Here is a 27,690-nt window from a genome sequence, read left to right on the forward strand (position 1 = left end):
GATTCACAACAACTTAGCCACAGCATCCTTTGCTAGCTGCAACTTTTGAACCAGCCTTAAGGGAAGCCCCACAAAGTGCAGCTGTCCTGTATTGAGGTTACCAACACATGGGTCCCTGTGGCTATGTTAGCCCTTCTAAGAGATGGCTGTGTCTGGCATCCCAGCTAAAGGCGGTAAAAGGCACTCCTAGGTACTATGGCCCGTTGGGAGTCAAGTGGCAACACTGGATTAAGGACATCCGTTTCTTGGAAAGAGGATTGCTTTCTCTCTGTGCCATCTTAGTCTAGAGAGGTAGCAAGGAGAGCTCTTTGATACACTTTTGCCCCCGCCAGCAAAAATCCTTTGCCAGCAAAGGCAATAATGTGTGCCTTTGGCTGTCAATTTGACACTGATTTTCTCACTCCCGTAGCTCCCCAAAAGGAGCATGTGCCTTGCTGACAAAATAGATTAGGCAGCTCCTATTTTCAGTACATTGTTGCTTTTCTGTTGTGTCGTATGCAAGCATCTCTGATCGTTCATTGCTATCAATAGGGAAAGATAATCTGCACTAGAGAAGCCGGTTGAGGAGAGTTCAATAAAGTTCCATTTTATCTTGAGCTTCGTATTCTGTGAAAGGGTAAGGACAGGAAAGAGTTGGCCGCTGTGTGCATGGTTTCGTTGTCTCAGGAATAGATGTGCCAACAGGTATTCCCCCCCCCCTCAACCTCTACAGATTGTTTCTCTAGCACAGGCTTCCTCAACCCTCCAGTTGTTTTGAGACTACAATTCCCATCATCCCTGACCACTGGTCCTGCTAGCTAGGGATCATGGGAGTTGTAGGCCAAAACCATCTGGAGGGCCGAGGTTGAGGAAGCCTGCTCTAGGACATGTGGTCTTTCACCCCCTCCAAAACCTACTGAATAGGTTGATTAAACCTGGAAGAGCACATTATGACATATGACACCACCACCATCACCTGTAGGACTGTCACTGGGGTTGGAGGTGATAAAATATCATTGCCCACCCACCAACCCATGTAGAAGGGCTTTCTGTTCACGGGCTGCAGTAAGCACCAGAACCTAGGGGGCTGCCTTATACTGAATCAGCCCAGTGGTCCATCTAGCTCAGTATTGTCTTCATTGACCGGCAGAAGCTTTCCAGGGTTTCGGACAGGGTTCTCTCCCAGCCCTACCTGCAGAAAAATGAACCTGGGATCTTTCCCATGTTCTTCCCACTGAGGTACCAAATTGGCCCAACTCAAGTTGGATCTTGCCCAGTTGAATTCCACCTTTTGTAGTATTTACATTTCTCAAGAGTTCGAACCCACCACTCCTTCCTATCTCCTTTGCTTCGGTTTTAGCATTTTAACAAAATACTGATCAACCCATTTGTTGTTCTTCCTCAAGATGGAACTTACCAGGTACATCAAGACTTTCTGATGCCCAAAGTCCAGCAAGTAATACTGCAAATTTATTAAGGTTTCAGAAGCACACCAGGAAACAGTGTAAGAACCAGTTCAATTTTTATTTGCCTTTTAAATGTGATTATACACATTCATGTGTCTACTAAAATTCTGCACTGTTACATTAAAGATACAGTACGATAACATTCAACTTGAGGTACTTCATATTTATATATATATATCTGTCCTTCATAAATAATGCCATCGGTTGCTATAGTCAAGCACTGCTCCAAGCACAACTAGACGCAGTTGTCTTTGAAATAACGGAGTTTTAACATTTAAAAAAATCAGTGCAATAAGTACTGTAGAAATTAGAACATTTACTTAAATACTATGTCAGATATGCTTAAAGTATATTACACCACAAATCCAGTTAACAGCTTCCCTTCCCCCTTCCAGCTCGCCATGCAACAAGATGTTAGGCGTAATTTAAACAGCATCTATAATATTTTCTCACATCTCAGGCTCTGTTCTGTTCCAGATAAATATGTCTGGTGCTTTAGAAGAATAAACTAAAATATTCAGGAATTCATACATTTAGGATATTGACTTTCTATTTAAGGGTACAAAGCTCTCATTTGGAAACAATTCTACGGACATCCCCTGCTTCCAGTCAATTGATGCTGGCAGCCTTATAGTTCAATCCACAAACCATTTAAGGCAACATACATTGATTAGGATGAATCCAACCTAACATGGGTAGATACAGAAAACAGGATTGACTCAATGCCATTTGGGTAAAGCCTTTCATTGATAGTGGTGGTATGATCACCAGCAGATACTTTTAAATAGCACTATTAAAATATGAATCCCAATAATATAATTAGTGTTAATGTTAACAGATACCCTTAGCAGCAGTTGTGGGGCACTTTATGCATTTAAGAGACAAATGCATAGTTCCCCTGCATGCAAGGACCTTGTATGCACAGAGATGTGCCTCTGTGCATGTACAGAGATTCCTCACTGCATACCCATGTTCATGTAAGAGAACAGCAAAGTCCACACACAGCCATTTGTGCATTTCAGAGATGCTGAATGACGACCCTGTAATTGTTTTTTTATTTGGCATATTTCATTGGGCATTCTCTTCTATTCGTTCTAAAAGTGATGTAGGTCCTCAGGCAAAAAGGACTTTTGTTAATCAGCAGTGGGGGGAAACTCAACCTACAGAGTCAGACTGGTGCATCTAGCTTAATAGTATACACTGACTGGCAGCAACTTTAGTTTCAGATGGTATGTGTGTGCATTTCTCAGGTGCTGGAGATTGAACCCAGAGGCTCTTGTATGCAATCTACTGTGCTCTAACCCCCTGCCCCATTCAAGAAAGTAACCAGAAGCCTTAGGACCATGATTTCTGCTAGTGCATTGGGACTTTCCAATGTGCTCTCCCCAAATCTTCTCCAGGGGTTTGGGAGCATCCTCAGAATGGCATGCTGAGGAAGGGGAGATAGCTCTGTCAAGCAAGCAGAAAGGTTTGTGCTGATGGAACAACAGCCTTAGTTCTACTTTGAATACAACACCATGGAGAATACACCACCATTCAACCAAATGCAGTACCACGCATTACTTTCTATCTGGGGATGGTTTGCACGCGCAAGACTCTTTACCAGGTTGCTCCCTGGAGAGTAACAACTGACCAGGAACTAGATCCAACGTGGACAATTCTGAAAGGTACAAAAACCTCCTTCATAAAATTGCTAGTTGCCTGGTTAAAGTGCCACTTTAGGTAGCAGATTTCATTTGGCTGAATTTTCTGGTGTTATCTACAGAATCAACTCTGAAATCCTCAGCTTCTGCAGAACACTTGGAAAATGCGGACTTCCCCATTCTTTGTGTGTTCCCTCCTTATCAATATATTAGCATTCTGACTTTTCATTTTGATCCCATTTATACTTTTCTCAGTCATACATCTGAGCAGCCTCCCCAAGGAGGTGCTCCTGCCCCTATCACTACTCACTTTTAGATGAGCAGCAACGGCAATTTTATTACAGCAAGCTTTTGCAGCGTATGTTCATTTTTCACCCTCCCCCTGCCAGATTATCCTATAGTTTTTAGACCTTTTTATTGCTTTGCCATTTTCCTCATATTTTTGTTCTTTTTTGTGCATTCTTTTTATTTTGATTACAAGCTGCATTGAATATGCCTTAGAAAGGCATGGTTCAGATGCTGACAATAAAAATAATTCATACTAGAAGTGGCCCAAGTTTAATATGAATTTTAAAGCCATTTTACCTGAAAACTGCCGAAAGTAGTGCAATGCACACTTTAAATTCTACTGTCTAAAGCTGTAATTCTGTGCATGCTTATCTGGAAGCAAGACCCACTGAACTCAATGAGATTTACTTCTGAGTAGATGTGCACAGGAGTGCATTGTGAGGCATGTAAAATAATGTGCACCAAGCAGAATACAAACACCCAATCGTGTTGGAAGCATAACGTAGTTCTCTCCTGTATAATCTAAAAGCAGGGAAGGGTGCTTTCGTGAAAGCTGTGAAAGTATTTAGCTCTCATGGTTGCAGAGATAATTTTTAAACACCTCTGCAGTATGTGCCTTGAATGCAAATCAGTTTCAAAATATGCTTTAAAATATTGTCCATACTAAGACAAATTTAATACTATTTAAACTCTGAACTCATCTCTCTTTTTTCAAGGAACACATGGGGAAGGTCCAGGCCTCTTGATCAGCTCAAGTGACTCAGTTGCAGAAGACACATGCTAACTTTTATGCAGCAAGCTATGCCTCCCTTATCTTAAGAGTAAACCAATATATTGCTTAATTTTTATATTGGTTTAAGACATGCATTTTTTGTATCTGACAGTACACCTCATTGACATTACCCTTGTACAGTAAAGGAGATGGTGCACCGAAATGTACCATTAGAAAAGGATTGCAATTTACCACTGCAAACTGGTTTAAGAACTGCTCATAATGGTAGGCAAATGATACTCACTTCTGCTTTCAGGTTAAAACTGAATAAGCGCCTGTCGCTTTGACAAACAAGGGAAGGGGGACAGAAAGACGCCCCTTTTCAGGGGAGGTTGAGCTATGCATTCCATTCCAAAATCAGGGGTCGCCTAACCTAGCCCTCTTTCTCCCCAGCACTACACCCTACTAAACCCAGTTACTTCCCCCCATGGAAGTGAATGGCAAGACATTCACGCTTAAGGGAAATATAAAGTGCTACACTCGGATACCATTCTGGACCTCTTGACAGCCATCTGTTTCAGTGGGGCATTAAGTAAAAGCAGCAGTGTACATATGCCATCTAGAGGCCAAGAGGGCACAGGGCATCAAAAACCCCACATGACCCTAGTCTGGAAACTGGCTTTTATAGGATTGCTAATAGGGAAGATAGCACTACTTGCTCAAACCATGCAATTCCGTTGTGACTCTTATTTGAGGTTCATGAAAAAGCATGGGGAAGCATCTGCAGGAGCCCCTCCCCCTCTCCCAGCACATTATGCACAAATTATTCATTCTCATTTCTATCCTGCCCTTCCTTGATGTCCTGCCACCAATTTCATCCTCACAGCATCAGTGTGAGGAAAGTTAGGCCGAGAGACTGGCCTAAGTGCACCCAGGGAATTTTGTGACTGAGCAGGGCTTTCACCTGGTTCTCCCTGGGTGTAAGATCAATGCACCAGCCACAATGGTTCTTGAGGATACATCTGATGTACATCAGGTACATCTGATTAGGAAGCAACCCCAATACAACATGAGAGCATTTATATGCTTCTGTTTTACATCATACCGTTTGAAATAATTAAAAAGGCAATAATAACATTTTCCCTTTAAGAATAGCCTCTCTGTTTTCCTTTATATTATACACATCTGAGAAAACACTGCATTTGAAGGCTGGATTTTCTCATGCCCAATCCACCATATTTTAGATTCCTAATGGCACTTAAAAGACTACTAGAAGCCAGGATTCCAGCAGGTTAAAATATTCAGAGCAAGCACACGGAAAGATAATGTACCATATTGGTGGGTGGAGAGGTGGGAGAAACATTTATATAGTATATCAGTGTGTAGATTTAGTGTTGGGGAGGTACACTCCGACCTTAAACAATGTAGCAGGAAGCATTCAAGCTTACTTTACTGAATAAATCATATCCTTAATTTAAAGCAAGGGGAGTTGAAAATCAGCTTGGGAATACCACTGTAAGCAACTTTCAAGCAGAGACAAGTGTTGCCTACTTGAAAATGTGCCTTTTATTATTTCATGAACATGAAATTGCTCTGTATCATTCAGTTATGCTTATTTCCTTTCATTTTTACTACCACCCAGCCTGCAGCCCTTTCCTGCCAAGAACACAGATGGTTCTACAGGAAGCCTGACAACCAATTTAAAATAAGAGAGGAAAAAAATGCTTCTGGTCAATGAAAAACTGAACTTCAGATCTGAATGAAGATCAAATTAAAACGGAGGAAATCTAAGTCACAAATGTCCCCTTTTCAGAAAATGCTGGCAGTTACAAATTTCATTACAATTACACAAAAATCAAAACTTCCTATAAAATGAAAATATACATGTTTTAGAGATGCGTCTTAACAGGCGTTCTATGTAGTGTGGTAATGAATGCTACTCAAAGCAACCATTTACAGCTGTGCTAAAAAGCAACTCTAAGAAGAAAAACTACAAACAGCATCCATGCCAGCCATGTTACTATCTGATCCCAGACACAGTACGTAGTTAGGGGGATTCTGAAAGCCAAGAAATCTGGGCATCTTTTTTTAAAAAAATCACAGATCTGGGGCATCTTTAAAAAGCAAACATGTGGGTGAATATTTAAGTACAACTGCCTTTTGTCCAACCTACTATTTGGATACTGACCCAGAAATGAAGAAGTCTTTGAAACCTACTTGCTTCTTGCTTCTATCAATTTATCTGTCACATTAGTCAATTTGTGAACTATCCATAGCAATTGAAAGTAATATAATACTACAAAAATTGCTATTATTATTATTATTATTTTACCCAGGTGGTAAAAGTAACCCCATGCCAAAAAAATTTCAACTGCCTTTGGAAAAACAAAAAAATAGTCACTAGGGATTTGCTCCTTTTCTACGGATCAGAAAATTGTGGGAAAGGGACTGGACCAATAACGGGTGACTGCAAAGGCTTATTAAATGGGGATATGCTTTATTAAAAAGAAATGGGTCATTGAGGCACTGCCATGGTGAAAACACCATTCATTTCAATGCACTAGATGGACAAGCAGGGGTTGTTTTGTGTCTCAGGAGAAGATTGGGAGAATGGTGTTGAAGAAAGTAAGAATCTACTGTGCATAACCCACTTTGCTCCTTGAGGAGACTTACTTTCCTTTGTAGACATTCTCAGTGCACCAGTTCATCCCAGTGGTCCATCTCAATTAACACAACTTCCCAACATCTGATTAGCACATGCAGGAAGACCAAACTTGTCTCTAGCAAAACTGATTTTGTGTGAATTGGTGGTGTTGCTGCCAAATCAGCCTCCAGTGGAAGTGTGAGGGGGTGTCCGTTAAAACAAACAGTGAGATGAAGGAAACAAAAATAAGTAAGTCAAAAGAACAGGAGAAAGTAGCAAGTTAAAAGGGTAGGTGGGAAACAGAATGGAGAAGAACATCTATTTCCTTTCTTTCACAAAAAAGGCCATCTCATTTGTAGTAAGGCTGTGAAACTCTTGACTTTTATAATTTGCTCATTTGCTTGTTCCTGGGAGCTCCCAGTAAAAAGAATTTTACACTTAGGCTACAAAAGTACAGCAAGCATTAAGCTGTTCACTGCATTCAGGAACATATTACCTGTACTGATCACATATCTGCAGACAGCAAGGTAAGTATCAAACAGGTCTGGACCAGACATATACACCATAGAACAGCGCTCTCCATGTTGTGGAACCCATCTTCTTTCAGGCATAAAAGATAAGTTCTGGAATCTGCCCCCCCTGAACCCCAGTGCCATTGGTACTGTCTGAAGAACACTGGAACTGCACAGTTACTTTGCCACACTGAACTTCTGTCATCCCTTCCTGTCCAAAATAGCTGAGTTCATTTCCATCCAGAATCACACTAGCTGTGTAAAAGGTATCTGGCTCGATCTGCACGGGGTACTCAAACCACACTGGGAAAGTGTTGCTAGATCCGTCAGAGAAGTACTTGCTCAAGTTTTGCCCTAGGATAACACCTTGCCGTTTGAGTTCAATCTTGGCACTGTATTCAGCCGATCCACAGCTGGAGCCATAGAGCCCGAAGCCAGCAATGAATACTCTCTTGTCAACAGCAAACTGTATGCTGTCACAACGGCCCCTGTAGCGCCACTGGTTGCTGCGGTAGGCACAAGACTGGAAGCGGTGGCAGCGTTGCGGGACAAGGCCTTTCCGGGCATTGCTCACAAACTGCAGCTCTGGCTTTTTGGCAGCTGTGTACCAAAGGAAGATATCGTTTGTTTCATTGAGGGTCAGGATGCCGGACTGAGCAGCACCATTTGCAAAGTCATCAAGCGCCATCGTAGGGATGCGGATGAGATAGAGGGCCTTCCCAAGGACTTTGCGCTTGTTTTCTATGCTGGCAGGTAGCTCTTGGCGTTGACACTCTACTTCGGCCCAACTGAGAGCAGCTTCAAAAACCACAATTTCTTTGGCATTCAGGGTCTCCCTCTGGAGGATGCTTTCGAGTGTTTGAAAATCAATGTCACAGAACCCTTCCGATTTCAAAGCCAGCTCTGCCTGGGCATCAATCACTTCCCAGCAGCGCTCAGTCAGATCTGGTTCCTCAAATAAGCAGCTCTGGGAGAGCAGTACACAAGCGTTTTTTGCACTCAGACTCGTCTCTAGGAAGTTAACACATGCGCGGGCAAGATGAGGAACGATGTACTTCTTGGCAGCGTAAAGAGTTGCCAGAACTGTATCCGCAGCCAAGTCAATTTCATCACAATATATGTATCTGCAATAAAAGACACGCATGTAATACTGTTAACAAAACAGATGGACGTTTTTCAAGAACACTAGTAGTGAAAGACACATGTATGATAAAACGCTAATATAGCTGTTCAGGAATTATTTGCAACAAATGCTTAATTTGTTGATTTGTCACCTACCTTTTGTTAAGCTCATCAAAACCTCAATATGGGTGACTTTTTAAGATGATGACAAAATCTGCAAATGCTCAGGAGGCAATGTTTCATATGGTCTTTTTGCATTCCGCAGCACTGCAATGCACTGCATCGGAAGTTGCCTTGATGAACAAGTGTGCCCTTAACTGGCAGCCCCATGAATCAATCAACTTAAGCTTTAGCTCATTATAGTGTAAAGTTGACAACCAATTAAATTTGGCGCATGGTGAAATATAATGGACTTGCATTTCAGGGGGAAATGTCAATAACTCTGCTCATGACAGACAAAAAGCATTTCTTCACAGAACATGCAATTAAAATACAACCGTACCTTGGAAGTCGAACGGAATCTGTTCCGGACGTCCGTTCGACTTCCAGAATGTTCGGAAACCAAAGCGTGGCTTCTGATCGGCCACTGAAGCCCCGTTGGACGTTCAGCTTCCAAAAATAGTCTGCAAACCGGAACACTCACTTCCGGGTTTGCAGCATTCAGGAACCAAAACGTTTGAAAACTAATCTGTTCGAAAATGAATGTACAAATGTACTGAATTCGCCAACATAACATGTGGTAATTACCACTGGCTTAGGTAGCCAGTAAAAGAGCAGACATATTTATGGACTATCGCTCTCTCTGAAATGCTTATTCACTATGACTAGTTAAATTGATTATTCAGGTTCAATGGCTGTGTCTCTCTGGATACCAGCTGCAGACAATGGAGGGGCTGCTTGTGGGCTTCACCAGGGACTGACCATTGCTGGAAAGGATGGTGGTCAACTAGATGGACACCCTCATCCTATCATCTACAGAGGTCTTATTTTCCTTGTTTCTGACAACTGACATTGCAATCGGATCACTCAAGGGAAGTGATCAAAGTACTCCAGAGAACATATTCCACAATCCATTCCACATAAGATTACAGGGCAGATTGTAGGGTGCCTGCAATAGATTGTTTGGGAATCTAGCTGGGTTCTGAAGCCAAACTCTTTCAGGTTGGGATAGCCCCCCCTAAGAAGCTGATAGGCTGTCTCCCAAGTGAACTCACAGCATACTCCAAAAATGCACATCCACCCTTAGCTTCTCCTGCCTATCCTCCTCCAGCTCCCAAGCACAATGAAGAAGAAACGGAGGCATTACTCGAGCACACGAACAAGGCAAAGGTACTTCTCTTTCAATCTGGCTTCAGTTTTGCATACTGCATGCAATTCATGCTGAACATTCAACCTGACCATGATGAAAAGAGTTTAGAGCAGCCATAAATGTATGACTTGCAGATCACAATGGGAAACCTAGTAATTTCTAGCAAAGTTAATTATTTGGAGGGAGGGAAGTAGCACAAACTGGTTTTGATCTGGCACTGGGGCAAGGGAAGGAGGATGAAGGTAGTCATGACATTGCTTAAAAGCCATTTGTTGCTGGGGGTGGCGGCAGAATATTTTGAACTATATTTGTGAAGCTTTGGTGTCAATTTCACTTAAGCTCGTTTAAAAGATTTGTGTTTACTTCTTTTGATTTTCCCTATGGGGCACTAGCTGCTCATTTACAAGGCAACCATAGTCTCTCTTGGATGCACAATGTTTTAACACGTACTTCTAGCCCTTGGGATTTTCAGTGTCAGAAAGAATACAGCATAGAAGACAGCACTTAGGGATGTTAAATATCTAACTTGCACAGCTATTATAAACAGTAGCAACAGGCTAATTTACCTGTGGTCTTTTTAAAATGAAACTTTTATTATCACAATGAAATTGCTTTGGGGATTTTTGGTGGATTAAAAGCAACTGTCAGACAAAAGCTCTGACTGTTTAGAAATGATAACTAATACTTTAAGTAAAATGCATATTTTCCTTTTATGTTCAGGGCAAATGTGCACATCACCAGTGTAGAGGTTTTATGCATTCAAAACATGAGATATAGAAACCAAGTAGGTTTTAACACCACATATTTTACCATATTGGGGCGCGGGTGGCGCTGTGGGTAAAAGCCTCAGCGCCTAGGGCTTGCCGATCGAAAGGTCGGCGGTTCGAATCCCCGCGGCGGGGTGCGCTCCCGCTGCTCGGTCCCAGCGCCTGCCAACCTAGCAGTTCGAAAGCACCCTCGGGTGCAAGTAGATAAATAGGTACCGCTTACCAGCGGGAAGGTAAACGGCGTTCCGTGTGCTGCGCTGGCTCGCCAGATGCAGCTTTGTCACGCTGGCCACGTGACCCGGAAGTGTGTCCGGACAGCGCTGGCCCCCGGCCTCTTGAGTGAGATGGGCGCACAAACCCCAGAGTCTGTCAAGACTGGCCCGTTCGGGCAGGGGTACCTTTACCTTTACCTTTATTTTACCATATTGTACACATATTAGAAACCAGGGGCCTAATAATTTTTCTATTAAAATAATTTTAATCCTACTCTTCAACAGAAAAGTGTCTCACAGAGTAGCTTACAAATATCAGTAAGATATGCTTTAAGCCACTTTATAGATTTACCTTTTGCTGTACCTTGCCTAGATGTGGTTAAATGTGTCTTTAATGGGCCAGTTTTCAACACTGCAAATAACACCAGACAGTTTGGGGTAAATCTCCCCAGCTGCAGTCCCAAGGAAAATCCCTCCTCCACCCTGGTTTTGGAGATTTCCCCTACAAAACAAATACCAGCCTCAGAAGAGGGACCTTCCTCAGGACTGTTATCAGGAGATGAAAGAGTTAAACATCTTGTATAGTTTGGTCATGAACTAGGACAATAAAGTACACCTAAGCCTACTCTAACAGCCATATTTTTCTTTAATTGCGAAAATGTCTGGCTCCTAATTTTAGAGATGCTTTTTAAAAATTGCCGCAGAAAGATAATAAACTGGTTATCACCAAAAGAAAAAAATCAAGAATGGAGATAACAGTGACCTGGTTTGCACTCTTCCCTTCTGTCTTCTCTCCTGGCACACCTTAGCTATGGATAGTGAAAACATGGTATTTCCATTGTGGTGTTTCTGCTGCTACCCTATTTTGACAGGGGAGAGTCCAGCTCAGTGTAAATGTTGAGTATTAAACATGTTTTCATTAGGATGAATCCACTCGTCTTACTCTTAAATCCGTGTTTCCAGAACTGTGCACACCAAGAGTACAATCAAGTGCACAGCAGAACACACACAAGCATCTACTGAAATCAAAGGCCTATTGAAATCAAAGGTTGTGAAGTGCCCTTAAACCTGTATTAGACTGTGCTCTGTTTGAGTATGCCTCCTAGTGCCTGCATTTAGGAAGATATAAACTCTTTCCACTGGAGAGCTGCATCAAGCAGTAAATCCTTTTTTTCTGGCACGGTAAGATTCAACTGAAGATCCCATATCTACCTAAGGCACTGCTGGCATTTATAACCTGAACATATCATACTATTCATCTGACAACATCCCATTTGCATCAGGACGTAACACCTATATTTAAATACTGCAACCTTCGCAGTTTGACAGATCTAGCCACAAATGACGACACAACTGCGTCTTGCTGGTTCCTACGTGTCATCTCCTTTCTTTGAAGCTCTTCACACATTCGTGTGCTGACTAACCACAGCTACAAGCAGCAAAAGCACCCTAAGGAAAAGTTAGAAAGTGCCCTTCACAGTCGCCAAGGCAATCCAGTCCAGAGACTAATATTTAGCAGTTACATGGTCAGGCAAAGCTTGCAGGGGGATTCAATGGCACAGCTAAAGGACTTTTATAATATATAAGCACACATATAAAACAGTAACAGACAACACAGAGAAAAACGATTATTTTTTAATAAGAAATGCTAGATGTTTCCAAATACACATTCCAAATTAAATCCTGAGTTAATGGGCAATCATTACTTCCCACTTGTCATGCAAGAAAAACAAGCTGGGTGGAGGGAGAAATCACCCACCCCCAAATGCATGTCCTTTCTTCAGTTCAAGTTTAAAATGCAGAAACAGCATTTAAGAAAATACTATTATTTTTAACATTTGAAAATTCATCCTGCCTGTAAGAAAACGTTATCATCAGTGACTGCATTTCAGAAGTTTACAGTATCATCAGAAGCTGCGCTTATCAGGAATAAAAAGGAATTGTGTCGTTAGAAAAAGGGGTAGCACAAACAAATGCAGACCTGGTTCACCTGTAATGCTAAGCCAACTCATGGTTTATTGGGAATGAGGAAATGCGTGAGATCTCAGAGTGAAGATTGTGTCCCATGGTTCGTCTTGCACCAGACAAACCACCCGCTGCAACCAAGGTTTGTTCTTGGTTTGCCATGCATTGTATCTCAGAAGTGAGTCAAACTGTGACCCTGGATCGTGGAAGGAAGACTAAGCCAAACCATGACTTAGCCCCAGGATGCATGACAGCAGCAAGACTGAGATAGGATTGTTGAGGTTGTGATCTTCACTCTGGAGACTTGCATGCTTGCTCAGATGTGCAAGCCATGGTTTGGCTTGGTGTTACATCTAAAACGGGCAACAGTATATTAGTAGTTTGGAATCTTTCCTTTTCACCCTGTTTTAAAGCTCTTCCTTATTATATTCAATTCTTTATAAAGTATATGAAAAAGCAGCTTGACCAATGTGACCTGCTGACTAAATAAATATGCAGGAGATGGAGGCAGGGAAGGGAAGTGAGGGATTATTATTAATAAAATAACAACAACAACAACAACAACAATACCCCACCCATCTAGCTGGGATTCCCCAGCCACTCTGAGCGGCTTGCAGCATATCTAAAAACATAAAACATGAAGCGTTAAAAACCTCCCGATACAGGGCTGCCTTCAGATGTGTTCTAAAATTTGTTTAATTCTTTATCTCTTTGATATCTGAAGGAAGGGGGGGATAAATAAAATATTCATTTTTTAAAGTCCTATAATTAACACACAACTACAGACACCGTATCCATAAGCTAATTGACTGCGTTTGCACATCAATTCTGTCTTTATGACAATGCCTAACTTTTTAACTGTGGCATTACTAGATCAAGTACAAACAAATTCACTTCCAGCAATGAAGAAGGATGCTTACTTCAGCATAGCGAGGAAAGCAGCAGGCTCCACATCTGGTATACGGATTTCATCTTTGTCCTCAGCAAGCTCTCCATAAAACATTGCATGGAATACAGAGCTTCCAACAGCTAAGACATACTGTTCAAAAAGGGAAATATTATTTCATGCTTTAGAACAAAATTCATCGCCAACAGAAAAGCAGAAATGTAGCAGCGCCACAGTGAGCATTAAGAATGAAGCCATGAAGGCAATCAACAGTAATGAGAGAGTATGGCATGGCTTCACTTTGCACTCTAAATTTTTAAAGCAAAACTCACTAAGGGAATCCTGGAGAAACCCCATCCACAACCCTTGAACAGACTGCTATTCTAATACATTGCTATCCCCACTAGAAGGCAGTGTGTTGCAGTGTTTCAGAGTGTTATATCTGGAGGCCTGAGATCAAATTCCCACTTATGGGGTGACTTTGGACCAGCCGCTGTCTCAGCATAACCTACTTCACAGGTTGTTGTGAGTTTTTAAAAGGAGGGCAGATTGGTGGAAGGATAGGATAATAAAGTCATAAATCAGTAAAACAAGATTTTGGAGGGGGTAATATTGTACTGCACAGTTGAGGAACATGATGAACTACAACTCCCATGCCCAACGGCTAGCATGGCTGGGAACTGTGGTCCAGAAACAGACACAGATTTTCCCAACCTTGTATTACAGTAGCAAAGATATTTAACTGGAGGGGAAACTGCTAAAGCATTTCACCAGGCAAAGATGCTTAAAAGCTTCCATAATTATGTCAGTTCCAGTACCCAAGCCTCCCACACTAAGTTACAATGGCAACGGTTGATGTTCCCCTTGCTTTTCCCATGTCAGATCTAGTAATGCAGCTGTTGCTTACTTTGTGTCCTGGCAACCGCTGGGTCCCACCTGGTGGACCAACCACAAAATGAACATCTGCCATCAAGTCATTGTTGAACATTACTGCATTTCTACAAACAGAGGCAATAAGTTATTTTAGGGTTTCAGCATCCCATACATGCAATTCAGCTCCTTAAAATGTTACAATCTTTCACGAGCAACCAAGAAAACACACAAACACAAAGAGAGAAAGAAAACAGTCCTTTTGAAAAAAGCAGAACAGATTTTAAATGACTTTAACAATCATTAAATGTACCAAGGTATGGCCTTTTTTTAATTAAAAAAAAAGTATGACACTGCAAGAAAAACTTAGCAAGAACTTTTGTAAAACTAAAAAGGCTAAACTGTGTGATCAAATATGAAGATTAATACGGCGTGAATGTGCCTTCATGAGAGAAGAATACCTAAGAGGTTAAATCAAGGCAGCTTGCATGCAAAAATATTCTTCATTATCAGGAGAAAAAATAACAACTGCACAAGGGGAAAGTAAAAGCATTTCCCCTCCTTTGAGCGCTGCCTAACGGGAAGGCATGCTGTTCGAAAAGAGGGCACACATCTCACTACAGACTGCCACTGAACTGAAAAGCACAATTAAGAAGCCATTTCCCAACTTGCTTACCTTTCTCGGATGGTGGGGTACAGTCCTTGCCAGTTTGGAGCTGGGATGATGTTGTTGTTATTGATGTTTTGCTGGTGGTATTGCTGGACAGCAGTGGTGTTACTGTTCGCTGGCTTCTTTCGGGGGAAAATATCAGCAGCCATCTTCTTCTTCTTTTTAGTCTTCAAGGTAATGATTTCATAGCAAACTGGAGGTAACTTGCTGCTGCTGCCACCACTGCTACTGCTTGCCTTCTTGGAGCTTTTCTTGGATCTGTTCTTAACTGTCTCTGGAAGCATCAAGAAGAAGGTGAGACATTTCATGTTCTTTCCCTTGTCATCTACCATGAGTATCCTTGTCTGTGTAATCAGATAGCCTAACTACGTAGAACAGAGGCAAGCAGAAGGTACCGAACACAGAGCTGCAAGGCTGAGATTGTGTGCTTCTTTTTCCAGCAAGGCAAGGTGACCTTTTTTCCAGTATGCTGAATTAAGATATTAGCTTTTTAAGTTTGATCCAGTACTTGATCTGTCAAACTCCTCCCCATCATGACTCCCAGCTTCATTTGCTTGCGAGAGAGCTTTGTTGTGTGGCAAAACAAAGTGGGAGAGCAAAATATGCTGCTGCTGCTGCTTGCTTGTCAGCTGGCGCGAGTTGTGTGTTGGATGGATCTGAGTGCAGGAGGTGTTAGAGCCCTGCAGATGGAGTCAGACAAGCAGCGTTCTGAGCCAATAGCTGAAGTCACAAAGAGCGATTGGACCAGCAGCACAGCGACACAGTGTGCATATAGCTCTAATATTAAAGAGCCGGTGGCTGCACTCTCATTTAATGATCGGTTTAAGTAGAAAGGCAAACCGTTCGCACAAAGTAAATGATACAAATGTGTGTGTTTTCTATTGGTCCTTGGCTAATAATTTCCCCTTGAAGCCATACCAATTTTCAAACAGGAACATCATTTTAAAGAACCCAAGAAAATAAAAATGATTGTGCCTCACCACCACCAACAAAATCCTGAGAAACGTTTGCAAGCAAGGCAAAAAGGGAAGTGAACAATATACTGCATTTTTCCCTGTAAATTATTTCCCGTTATAACTGCAAATGTTAAATTGGATAAATTTAGTATCCAAATTAAAGCAGATTAACTTGCAGCATAAAAATGGACTGATACGGTTTAACAGTCGCTCTCCAGTGCAGTTTATACTCTGGAGCTTAATGAATAGAGATGAGGTCACCACATTAGCTTTTAACTCACTACGTTTCCTGAGAACATAACAGTCCTTGATAGACATCCCAAATCACTAAGCAAAGGCTAATTAGGCCAAATTACACCACTGGTGATTGCACAGTTACAGCAAAACTTCCATGTGTACAAGAAATATACAATATCAAATTAGACATGAATTTAAATTGTTTAAAGAGAGAGAGAGACTTCTTGCATTTGAAAGGGTCTAAACTGAAGTAATTATGGTTTACTATATGTTGGCATGTTGCTTAATGCATCCCACCAATTGGATGTGTTGTAAGTACAGGATCTGGTGTTAGCCCCCTCCCTGGCATAAAGGTGCAGCTCATCCCTTCCTTTAGAGCTTGGATCCAACTCTGCTTCCTGTATTAATACATGTACAGCTCCCCTCCCTCAAAGCAGAGTGAGTTGGGTGAGTAGGGAGGGGTCTTGCAAGCACTTTGCACTGTACCCAAAGGGCTGGCAGGTTTCAAGCTTGCAGGTTCTACTTTTATTTGCTAAATGTTTTTTGCTCTTTTTTTCTTTTTAAACCAAAGCACCAGGGTGCACCAGCCAGAGCTAGGGGAAAGGGGAAAAAATGATTTGGAGGGGCCGGCAAACACTGAGAATTAAGGAAGAGCGTGCCTCTGAGCATATTTGCTGAAGGTCCCCCCCCCCCATTATAAAAACTGAGCTTACAGTTCTTTTGCACAAAAAACACTTATACAGATTCTTCCACAAAAGCATTCTTAATTTCAGCAACCCTAGTGAATTATTTCTAAGACATTAATTATTTGCTTTTGTTGACCACGAAAAGTCAGAAACCCACACTCATCCACAGCAGACCTTCTAGAAATCTACCAGAAGACCCCAAATCTACCTTCTGCTCCTCCTGGGCTAGAGCATTCCTCTCTCAGCACAAGGCTGTGTTGGCAAATTTTTGAAATAAGGGTTCACTGAGTGGTATAGTACCAAGCTAGCATCTCACTTTCAAAACATGTTGTTCATAATACACCATCAGCATCACACAAAAAATTAGAAGTTAAAAAGCCATCACTTTGGGCTACCAGAAACAAAACGTCAACCAGGTTTCAAAACTAACCCCTCTTTCTAGAAGCCTGCATCTCAAGAGTTGCCAGTTTGTTTCTGGTTAAACGTGAGCATTTCTGAAAACAGGTCAATGATGCAAAAAGGTGCCTGATAATAGAATAATCTGAATGTGATAGCTTGCAATCATCATACAGAGGTGCACAACTACAGTGGGGTATAAATTCCAGACACAGAAGAAGCTGTACAAGTTGCACCATATCCTATCTGCCATCCTACCTACTAGCTGTAATTACGTGATTAAAAGTTGCCTGCAAATAGAATCATAGAATCATAGAACTGTAGAGTTGGAAGGGACCCTGGGGATCATCTAGTCCAACCCCTTGCAATGCAGAAATATGCAGCTGGTCCATACAGGGATCGAACCTGCAACCTTGGTGTTATCAGCACCATGGTCTAACCAACTGAGCTATCCAGGCCTATTTAGCCTACAGTCTTGATCTGCCTAGCGCATGCATTACGAACATGGTGCCTGCACTTGCAAGATCCCAGTCCTTTCTCTGTTCCACCTCCCACAGAATTAAGCTGGAAATAAACATTTTTATTGTAGCCAATAGCAGGCTTCTTTGGCACCTTCCTGCAATGCAGGGAGCGATTTCAGGTGTGTAGGGTGTGTGTGTTACACCTGGGAATGGAGAGCTAACACTCTCCAAGCCAAATTGCTGACAGAGGGGAGTGTGTGACTGCAGTGCATGTGTAACTGCGCTAGCTGTGTCAGTGTGGTGGCCACATCCGTTTTTCTGGTTTGCAAATGTGCCCTTGGTCTCCAAAAGGCTGGAGCCCTTTGCAGGTGCACCACAGAGGCCAAAATGCCACACAGATTAGCGATGGATAAGCAGTCCCACTCCGTCGCCAGAGTTGCCCTGAAAATATTACCATTACTCAGCAGTGCCTTATGTACAACGCGAATAGTGCTGTGTCATACTACCATAATTCAAATCTTACGTCCTGCTAGTGCAGGAGCACACGCTGAATGCCCCCCCATCCTTGCAATTTTAGAAAAAAGTGCTTTGTATTACAGGGGTGTGTGCATTTTAAGTAGGTTGGGCCTAAGTTCAAAGTTCTAAATATCTGGCAACATCCCTGAGCTCCTAAAAGAATTAATGCATCAAATACTAAATCTGATTATGGGAGAGAGGAAAGAAACTTTAACACTAGAAAGAATTCACTGGTTTTGGGGATGCCCCATTTAAGCCCCTACATGTGTTTGGTTTGGTTTGGGAAGAGGGGAGACTTCAATTAACTTCAAGCCAAAGAGAGAGTTAATTTAAGATGGATTCAAAAAGGATCTGGTACTATACCATGGAGGGCAAAATACATGGTTTGGAGGGTGAAAGGCTTGCAGAGAATGGATCTCTTGATAAAAATGACAACTAAAAGCACAGCCAAATGGCTTTTAGCTACAGTTCCACTCCCACAGACCATGTTCCATATTTATTATTTATTTTATTTCTATGTCACCCTTCATCTGAGGATCACAATATAAACAAAATATCTAGCCCATAAAATATTTTTCTTAGCCTTATATGGGTAAGGCAGTCTTAGCTAGATTTTCTTAGCACAAGCAAGGGTGATGCATCAGTGGATGGTTTTGTTCAATCCAGAAATGTGTAATTATGTGTTATTAAACTGTTATATCTATCTATAGATATAAATATAGATATACAGATATAGATATAGTAAGGGTTGTCATGTCTTAAAATATTTACAAGTATTCCAATACAATAATTTTCTTGTAAAGCTTTGAATATGCTTGAATATATGTTTTGAATGAAAAGTGCACTTAATTTTTTTCCCTTTTCAAATATTTCAGTTCAACTAATCTGGACTACTGTATTTTTGTTCCAGTTATTCATACAGCATATGTAATTTGTTTACTAACTCTCAAGGCAAACATGCTAAAGGAGATCTCCACTGATAAGGGCAAAAGGGGGAAATCACTTTTTCTGCTGCTTCTTTTTACAGGAAAGCCCACACTGCTATAAGCCCAGTATATGATTGCCAGGAGCTTTCTGGGATTCCTTAGGTAGAAAGTCTTTCTCAGTTTAACTGTCTAGGGAATTCTGCCCCCAACCACAAAATAAGTCTAATTAAGCCATTTGTGTGCAGTAGCATTTGGTTCCCTCTGTTCAGATTGACTTCCTCTTAGGCATCACTGTTCTTTTTTTAATTTGATCCTCATTCTGCTTCCTTCCTTTCCTGTATGTTCAGGCCTACCCTAGCAACAGTGCCCTCCTATAGGAATACCCACGTCACAGTTGGAAAAACTAAAGTGTCACAAAGATGGAACCCTTCAGGACTGAAATTGCCTATAGGACTAATTAGTGTACAGTCATTTTGTTCCACCAGACAGCTTTAAATGGAATGGAATAATATTTTAAGTTTCCCTGCTACGCTGTATGATTTTACCAGTATGGCAATACTTATTTTCCCACTGTGCATTTGACAAAATTACCAAGAAACGTTTAGAGTGCTAGCTATGCATAATTTGCTTCTTGACAATACAATTAAGGGGAAAACACCATGATTAATCTCGGAAACAAATACAGAGAAGTGCAGGTTTAGCCCTATATAACTCTATAATGGTTATTTTCATTAAGTACTTTAAAAAAGAAATAGCCATCTGTTTCATTTAGTCAAACAACAATGGAATTGTAATTTTCCGAATCATACAACCTTACACTAGTTAACATACTTAGCAAATGTATTCATTCCCATATATTTCATTAGAAGATGTTGTCAATAGAAAGACTGAACAGTATTCACATACCATATAGAAACGATAAACCTGAACGGAAACATTAAGCACTGATCACCATGTTATCAATATTTACCTATAAATCCAAACCTCAAGTCAAAGCAAGCTATCAACAAATTCAACAGTGAAGTCAAGGTGGCTACAAAGCACCTAAAACGTAATCCTGAGAGCTAGGGTTAGATTTAGGATGGAGAACCTGGGTTCAAATTCACACTTGGTCATGAAATTCACTTGGAGAAAATAACAAATATCTACAAAATAGTGTCATCATCAGACCATAGTACACAGTCCCTCCCATTATTCTTGTTACCAATTAAGACAATATTCCATTGCCATTTTAAGATGAATCCCAAATGCATGTAACAGCCAAATCCTGTTGTGGGAGAGAAGGGGACACATTTATTCACTAAGAAGTAAACCCCATTGAACCCTGTGGGACTTAATGACAGTAGATACACTTAAGACTATGCTACAAGTTTTGCCTACACTATGCTTAAGTTGCAGATTAATGTTGATTTGGCACAAATGCTACTCATTTGCCCTATATTGATTTAATAGACATAATCTTGTGGTATTAATGACTGACTCCATTAAATCTTTAATTTCAGGGTATAACATGCTCTTTGATTAATTGGTGGGGCTGACAACAACAGAACCTAGCAGCAGCTACCCATCATGTCAAAATGGTGAAAAGCAGTGTACCCCCACTGGTTCTGCTATTTGGCTTCACCTCTTGCTATTTTCGTACCACTGAGTCATTATAAGAACTCTGTAATTTAATAATTGGTGCCTGAGTTTGCTTAGTTTCCTCTTCCCTCCTTATCCCCTTTTCATTTTATGTTGTGTCTTTTAGACTGTAAAAGTACAGGTCGGGAATTTCTTGTTTTTCGTGATTTTATATAAGCTGCTATGGGAGTTTTTTGGCAGAAAACTTTGGTAGATATTGCTTTAAATAAATAAATAAAGGAACTTATTGATTTTAAGGAGCAACTTCAGATGTGATTCATCAGAATGTCCCTATCCATTTGGATATAAAACTCGTATTCTTGTGAAATACAACTGTTTCTTGTGGAAGCCATTACTGTTATTAAGCTTATAAGAAGCAAAGGGCTACTCACTTTATATTTTTCAAAGGACTGATATGCTATCACTTGTCTTCTTGAATGTCTGGGAAATACAACCAGGCCTTGATAGATACAGACTAAAAATATTTCATCTGTGAATATGCAGGGTAGCTGGTTATTCTTTTTTCAGAAAACTCCTCCCTTTATAATTTTCAGGTCTGCCTGATCCACAGTTCACTTAAACTAACAGCCCTTGGATTGGGGGGGGGGGGGAAATCTCACACATAATATATCTTTTGCAGTAAAGCCACCAACCTACTAAAACAAAGATTCCTTTCTAACAGCAATAGCCAGTTTGCCAGAGCAGGCAGTTGCAAACCAAAGTTCATGCCACTACTTTCAAATATGGATCTTCCTACGATACTGGGACAGTTTTGAGACATTTTAACATTTCACTCAGGTGTGTTCAAGTATCCTTGCAAACATTGAAACCATGGGTGCGAGCAGGAGTCACATACAAGCCTCATCCCTAGTGTCACCAAGCACGCTGGCTCCTGTTCAGATCTTGGTGCAACTACCACAAAGGTTTGAAGGGAGTTTTGAACTGCACTCTGCTGATACCTCCCTGCTACCAGGAACCATGGTAAGAAAGGGCTCCAAATCAAGGGGGGTTTCCTAAGTGGGTGTATAGCAAAATGCACTTTAAATTCCCCTTCTAATCACACAAAGGTCTAAACAGGAGTCCACACATCTGGGAACATTGAGGGCAGGGCTTGCATGTGTGAACATTCACATTCTCAAGTGAAACCCTGAACAAACCTAAATATCTAAATTCTTCTGTCGGGTGAAGAAACATTTAAACACGGTATTTCTTTGAGCAATGACTAATAACTTGCTACGGAGCTGGCACTGTTACAGGTCCCGCATTATACACGTTCTGCAGCTGTAAGGTATTTTAGTGTGGCAGCACCTACACTTTGGAACAGCACTCTCCCACTGTTGCTCCCCTGAAGAATTTAAGGCTTGGTATCATATAAATATTTAAATGAATTTAACCGACCAGTTTATAACCCTAGTTTATACTTTGAACTCTTATACAAGCAAGGAGTGGGGTTATGTCAACGACAGAAAATAAACCACACCCTGGTAATTACAAAAACAGCCCAAGAGTTCAGAACTAAATTGATTACATAGAATCTGGAAGCAGGGAACAACTGGAAGAAGAAAACAATGTAAACTGTTAGCAACACAAAACAGTGTTCTGCCAGATGCAAGGAACATAACTTGCAATGCTGTTTTAGGTCTATAGCTGTACCCTTTGATTTCTGTGATAAGCCTGGGAAAGATTCAGAAACAGGCGATCAAAATGATCAAAGGGGTAGAGCAACTTCTCAACAAAAAAAGTTAAAAACATTTGGGGCTTACTTCGTTTTGGGGGGAAATGTGTACTGCTGGGGCATGGCATGATAGGGGTGTATAAAATTATGCAGGATGTTCCATCCACTTCGTCACAGAAAATAAAATTACTATCAATTTTCTCCTCCTCTCCTAACACTAGAGCCAGGAGCTAGCCAACAAAGCTGCTGGAAGTTTGAGGACAACTACTAATCATGATGGCTTGTATGGTATCTGAGGTACTATGCCTCTGAATAAGGTAAGCTAAAAAGGGATAGAACCTCTGGATGGTTACATCCACTCAAAGGGACATGTAGCCATCATGACTAAACCGCTTCTGGTGCAATGGAACACCTGATCGAAACCAGAGCGCACAGAAACGCTGTTTACCTTCCCGCCACAGCGGTACCTATTTATCTACTTGCACCGGTGTGTTTTCGAACTGCTAGGTTGCAGGAGCTGGGACAGAGCAATATGAGCTCACCTTGTCATGGGGATTCAAACCGCCGACCTTTTGATTAGCAAGCCCAAGTGGCTCAGTGGTTTAGACCACAGCACCAACCATGTCCCAAACCTGTGAATACCACTTGCTGGGAACTGCAAGTAGGGAGAGTGCTCTTGCACTTATGTCCTGCTTATGGGCTTCCCAGGGGCATCTTGTTCACCACTGTGGGGACAGGATTCTGGCCTAGACGAACCTTTGGTTTGACCCAGCAGGGCTTTTCTTATGTTCCTAAGTTTGAATATGTGAATATCCACTAAATTTATTTATCTTTTGGATGCAAAGAGATTAAATACTGCCCAAGTTCATTGTAAGTTGCTTTTCAATTTTACCAGGCACCACAGACCTAGCTTTAAAATGCCACGAGCGATGCAAATGTGCCAGTTGGACTCCTTTAACATGCAGGTGAAAGCCTTTGCTTCATATTAACTTCATAATTTCAGGAAATTACCAAGATTCCAATTTGCATAAATCTTCCCCATTTGTGGATGTTTTGTTCTGACTGAATGCTCTCAAGGCACGATGAATATCAAGCAGAATTTTAATTCGAAAAACTAGATTTGTAAAATATAGATCTATTATTGAATTTTTTAATATTTTAGTCATAATCTGCCTATTAATTCATTTATGAGCCAATATTTTTACTGCAACTCTTTGCCTACCTCTTTCCATTTTAAAAGTGTGTACTCCATATTCATGGCTTAGCAAGGAACAATGTGTTTCGTTTTCTTAACACCCTCTGTTTCCAAATGAATAGTCCCCACACACACCAGTAAGAGACAGCTCTTTGGGAGTAAGAAACAAACTATTTATTAATACAACCTATATGACAAGCACAGAGCTGTGTACAGTTTAATCATTGGTGGGACCTACAAGGAAGTGGTGACATGACTGGCGGAACAATAAATACGTATTTAGTCAAGGCCTTGTTAAGTTCTTTTGGCTGCTACATACACACTACTTCTGCATTATTCTTTATTATCAACATAAATAATAATAATATAGCATAAATCTTTAGAATCCTACTTTAAGAACCATAAACATGCCAGTGCATGAATTCAGTTCATGTGTCTCTTACAACTGATGGGAAAACATGCTGGTGGAGGAACAACAGATGCTGGAAGTATCTCAAGGTGCCTTGGATTTGCCAAGCTGCTTCCTATAGACAGGAGTACCCAAGGGCCACAACCAGATACCTAGATTTCGGATTTCTAACACCAGCGTCAAGACTGGAGGAGGGAGGGTTCTCTAATGTGGCTGACTATCTGATGACTTCCTGTTCTTGCAAACACTTCCCTGAGATATAAATGCATGCAATCACACAAGGGCCATAGGATACCCCAACAAAAGAAACCCACCAATATGCAAGGTTATGCTGTAACCCCCTCTGGGGAAAAGAAAGGCACTTATAATAAAAATGCAATCCAATACCCACTTACTTTGGATTGCAATCCAATACCCACTAAATGCAATGGTACTTGCTTCCAAGTAGACAGAGGTAGGATTGCACTGCAAGTTACTTAAATTGGAAAACTGCACCACATTCCTTTCATGTTTACTGCCCTAGTGACTAGAACTGTACCAACCATCCAAAGATTTTGAGGCAGCATTGAAAACACTGAGAACTTTTATATATATATATATATAATCAACTTGAATAATGCCAATTTGGTTTAAGAACATGGATAAATTTCATATCCTCCACCATAAAAAGATATACTGCTTCTCAGTAGGAGGACACGGCCTATTCCAAGCTGGGGAAGTGGGTTCTCTGCAAAAATGCTCAGGGCCCCCTCCATCTTTCCCCAGTGGGAAAACATCCCTGCCCACACTGCCCAGAGGGAGGCGCAAAGCATTTAAAGGCAACAGCTGCCACCACTGTTTGCTCACCTGAATGAAAAACAGAGGCAGTTGCAGAAAGCAGAAGCTGTCACCTCTGCTCTCTCTCTCTTTAGGAGGTACAGCAGTTAGGTCTGTGCATCGTGGATTTACCAGTAGGTCTTCTCCACCCAGAAGCAAAGAGCAAATGGGCAGAAACTGCAATTGCACCTTCTCTTTGAACTCCCGATGCTGCTTACATGCCTTAGTGGGCAACTCAGGAGTGAAGAAACCTGGAAGAAGCCACTGCCCTTGTTCACTTTCTATCTCTGGGTGATAAAGTCCTTGGGATTATCTGCCACATCAACCAGGAGAAGATAGCCAGTGTATGGAAGCAGCTGACAAAGCAGCAGAGGCAATACAGTTGTACCTCTGGATGCGACAGGATCCGTTCCGGAGCCCCGTTCGCATCCTGAAGCGAACACAACCCGCGTCTGCGTGTGCGCAGGTCACGATTCGCCACGTCTGCGCATGTCATTTTGAGCGTCTGCCCATGCGGCGAAACGCGGAAGTAACATGTTCCATTACTTCTGGGTCGCCACAGAGCACAACCCGAAAACTCTCAGCCAAAGCTACTTTAACCTGAGGTATGACTGTAGCTGCTGCCATCGCAGCAATGTGGCGTGTTGTGCCAGTCAGAAACAGAGTAATAACAATAATTTTATTATTTATACCCCGCGCATCAGAACACTAAAATTTTCAACCATTTTCAACCATTAAAACTTCCCTAAACAGGGCTGCCTTCAGATGTCTTCTAAAAGTCAGATATCTGCGTATTTCCTTGACATCTAATGGGATGTTCCACAGGGCGGACACCACTACCGAGAAGGCCCTCTGCCTGGTTCCCTGTAACCTCACTTCTCACGGAGAGGGAACCGCCAGAAGGCCCTCAGCGCTGGACCTCAGTGTCCAGGCAGAACAACGGGGGTGGAAACGCTCCTTCAGGAGCAACAGAAAGCAACTGAGAGGCAGAAGTGACCCTAAGAACATAAACAGAGCCCTGCTGGACCAAGTCAATGGCCCATCTAGTCTAGCATCCTGTTTTCACAGTGGCCAACCAGATGCCTGTGGAAAACAAAGCCCAATACACCACATGGCACAAGGGGACATGGCAAGCTCCCTGCTACCATTGCTCCCTGTCAGCAGCAGGTACCTTTGCTCCCCTGCCTCTAAGGCAAGGGGCTGTCCTGGGCCCAATCCCCAGCACTCCAGAGGGAGACGATGCGGGAGAAGGAGGCAGACAAGCAGAGATGGCTCCTGCTTTGACTTGCCATATGCCCACCTGCTTTGCGAAGGAAGTGCTGTCATCACTGTTTCTACCTTAAATGCCACCGCACACAGGAAGGAGCCCAAATCTCCAAAGAGGATCCCCTTCCCATTCCCAGAAGGCTGCTACTTCTCAATGGCAGTTAGTGAGTGCTGCAGGGGTTTCTGCAGTGCCAACCCCCAGGACCTCCCCTGCAGAGCTGCTGCCAGTCAGCATATACAAAAGTTAGATGGGCCAATCGCTTCTAAAGTTATAGTACATTTAGCAACATATGCATATAAATCCCTTAATTTAAGTATTATTATTATTAAGTAGCATGTCAAGGAGAAAGCTGCAGCCTTTGCCTTTCTCAGACTAGCTGCACACACAGTGACCGATCTCTCATCGGTCCAAGTCTTAACTGGCAAAAACCTTCCTCCAGGCAAGAGAACAAAAGTTTGGGTACCAAGCTAAAACATTCATTTTCAATCAGCAGATAGGAATGGGATAGTTGTAATCTAGCTTTCTCCCGGATAGAGCTTTCTGCTTGTAAGAAATTGTGTGTGCGCGTGTCTGCAAATCCTATGTATACTTGCCCACAAAGTCCCACTGAAAGCAATGGGACTTGGCTTCCTACTTGCAGGAAATTGTGTGTGCATGGCTGCAATCTTTTTTCCCCGGGGGGAGGAAGTCCCACTGAACTGAACGGAGCTTGCTTCTGAGCAGACCACCCCAGCTTCCTACTTGCAAGAAATTGCATGTGTGTGTCTGCAAATCCTATGCCCAGGAAGTCCCACTGAATGCAACCGGCCTTGGCTTCCTACTTGCAAGAAATTGTGCATGTATGGCTGCAATCTTTTTCCCCCGGGGGAGGAAGTCCCACCGAACTGAATGGGACTTGCTTCTGAGCAGGATTGCAGAGAGGGACGAGGGTGGGGAAAGTAGAGAGTTATCTCATCACTCGGGATCCCCACCTGCGGCCTGAGGTCGATCGGATTGGTCTTTAGGAGGAAAAACCAGGCCAAAACCTTTAAAAAAAGAAGCTGTACAGCAAAGGGGGGTGGAAGAGAATAATAAGAAGTGCCAAGGGAGAGGGAGGGATATCCCCATCGCACCCGAACTGCGGAAGGCCAGGCCCGTCTCGTCCCAGCCCCCACCCGAGGTAGGACCCAGCGCCTCTCGCTTGCCCCGCTGCTAAGCCAGCTCCCCCGCCGCCCCAGACCCGCCATTCCCCGGCGGCCAGGGCCGGGCCTCTCTTCCCGCCGCACCGGGGCCTTCCCGAGGGAGGGCCTGAAGGCGACGGAGGGAGAAGCCGAGCCCAGGCCCGGGCCACCTACCATCGCTGCCTCCTCTATCCGTCGCGGGCGGCGGCGGCGGCGCAGTGGCTGAGGCGGGTCGCCTCCCCCCGAAGCTGAGGAGGAGACGGCCGGGTAAGGGACGGCGGGGCCGGGCCGCGGGAGCGCGCCCGCCGTCCCACGTGCGCGCTCC

The 27,690-nt window shown here is 42.4% G+C and overlaps 1 protein-coding gene across 2 annotated transcripts; it reads right to left on the reverse strand.

Moving 5' to 3' along the window:
• Positions 1-1,484: 1,484 nt before the first annotated feature.
• On the reverse strand, positions 1,485-27,667 carry BTBD3 (BTB domain containing 3). 2 transcript variants are annotated; one of them, XM_082215570.1, is made up of 5 exons: positions 27,540-27,667; positions 15,052-15,319; positions 14,413-14,503; positions 13,540-13,658; positions 1,485-8,368 (listed from the first exon to the last, which is right to left on the reverse strand). In XM_082215570.1, exons 2-5 carry the CDS (start codon positions 15,192-15,194, stop codon positions 7,336-7,338), a joined length of 1,386 nt encoding a protein of 461 aa, XP_082071696.1. In that variant the 5' UTR covers positions 15,195-15,319; positions 27,540-27,667; the 3' UTR covers positions 1,485-7,335. The 2 variants fall into 2 exon arrangements, with proteins under 2 accessions (XP_082071696.1, XP_082071695.1); XM_082215569.1 differs by lacking the exon at positions 27,540-27,667 and having other exon boundaries at positions 15,052-17,566.
• Positions 27,668-27,690: the final 23 nt, after the last annotated feature.

Source organism: Podarcis vaucheri, assembly GCF_965113315.1.
Source record: "Podarcis vaucheri genome assembly, chromosome: 3".
NCBI classification, from domain to species: domain Eukaryota; kingdom Metazoa; phylum Chordata; class Lepidosauria; order Squamata; family Lacertidae; genus Podarcis; species Podarcis vaucheri.

Excerpts from the sequence above, each read along its gene's own strand:
- BTBD3 (XM_082215569.1), bottom strand. The coding sequence starts at position 15,377 with ATGGTAGATGACAAGGGAAAGAACATGAAATGTCTCACCTTCTTCTTG. Across the intron at positions 14,504-15,051 it reads TACCCCACCATCCGAGAAAG|AAATGCAGTAATGTTCAACA; the intron begins GTAAGCAAGTTG and ends CTCTGTTTGTAG. Across the intron at positions 8,369-13,539 it reads GCTTTCCTCGCTATGCTGAA|ATACATATATTGTGATGAAA; the intron begins GTAAGCATCCTT and ends CTTTTATTGCAG.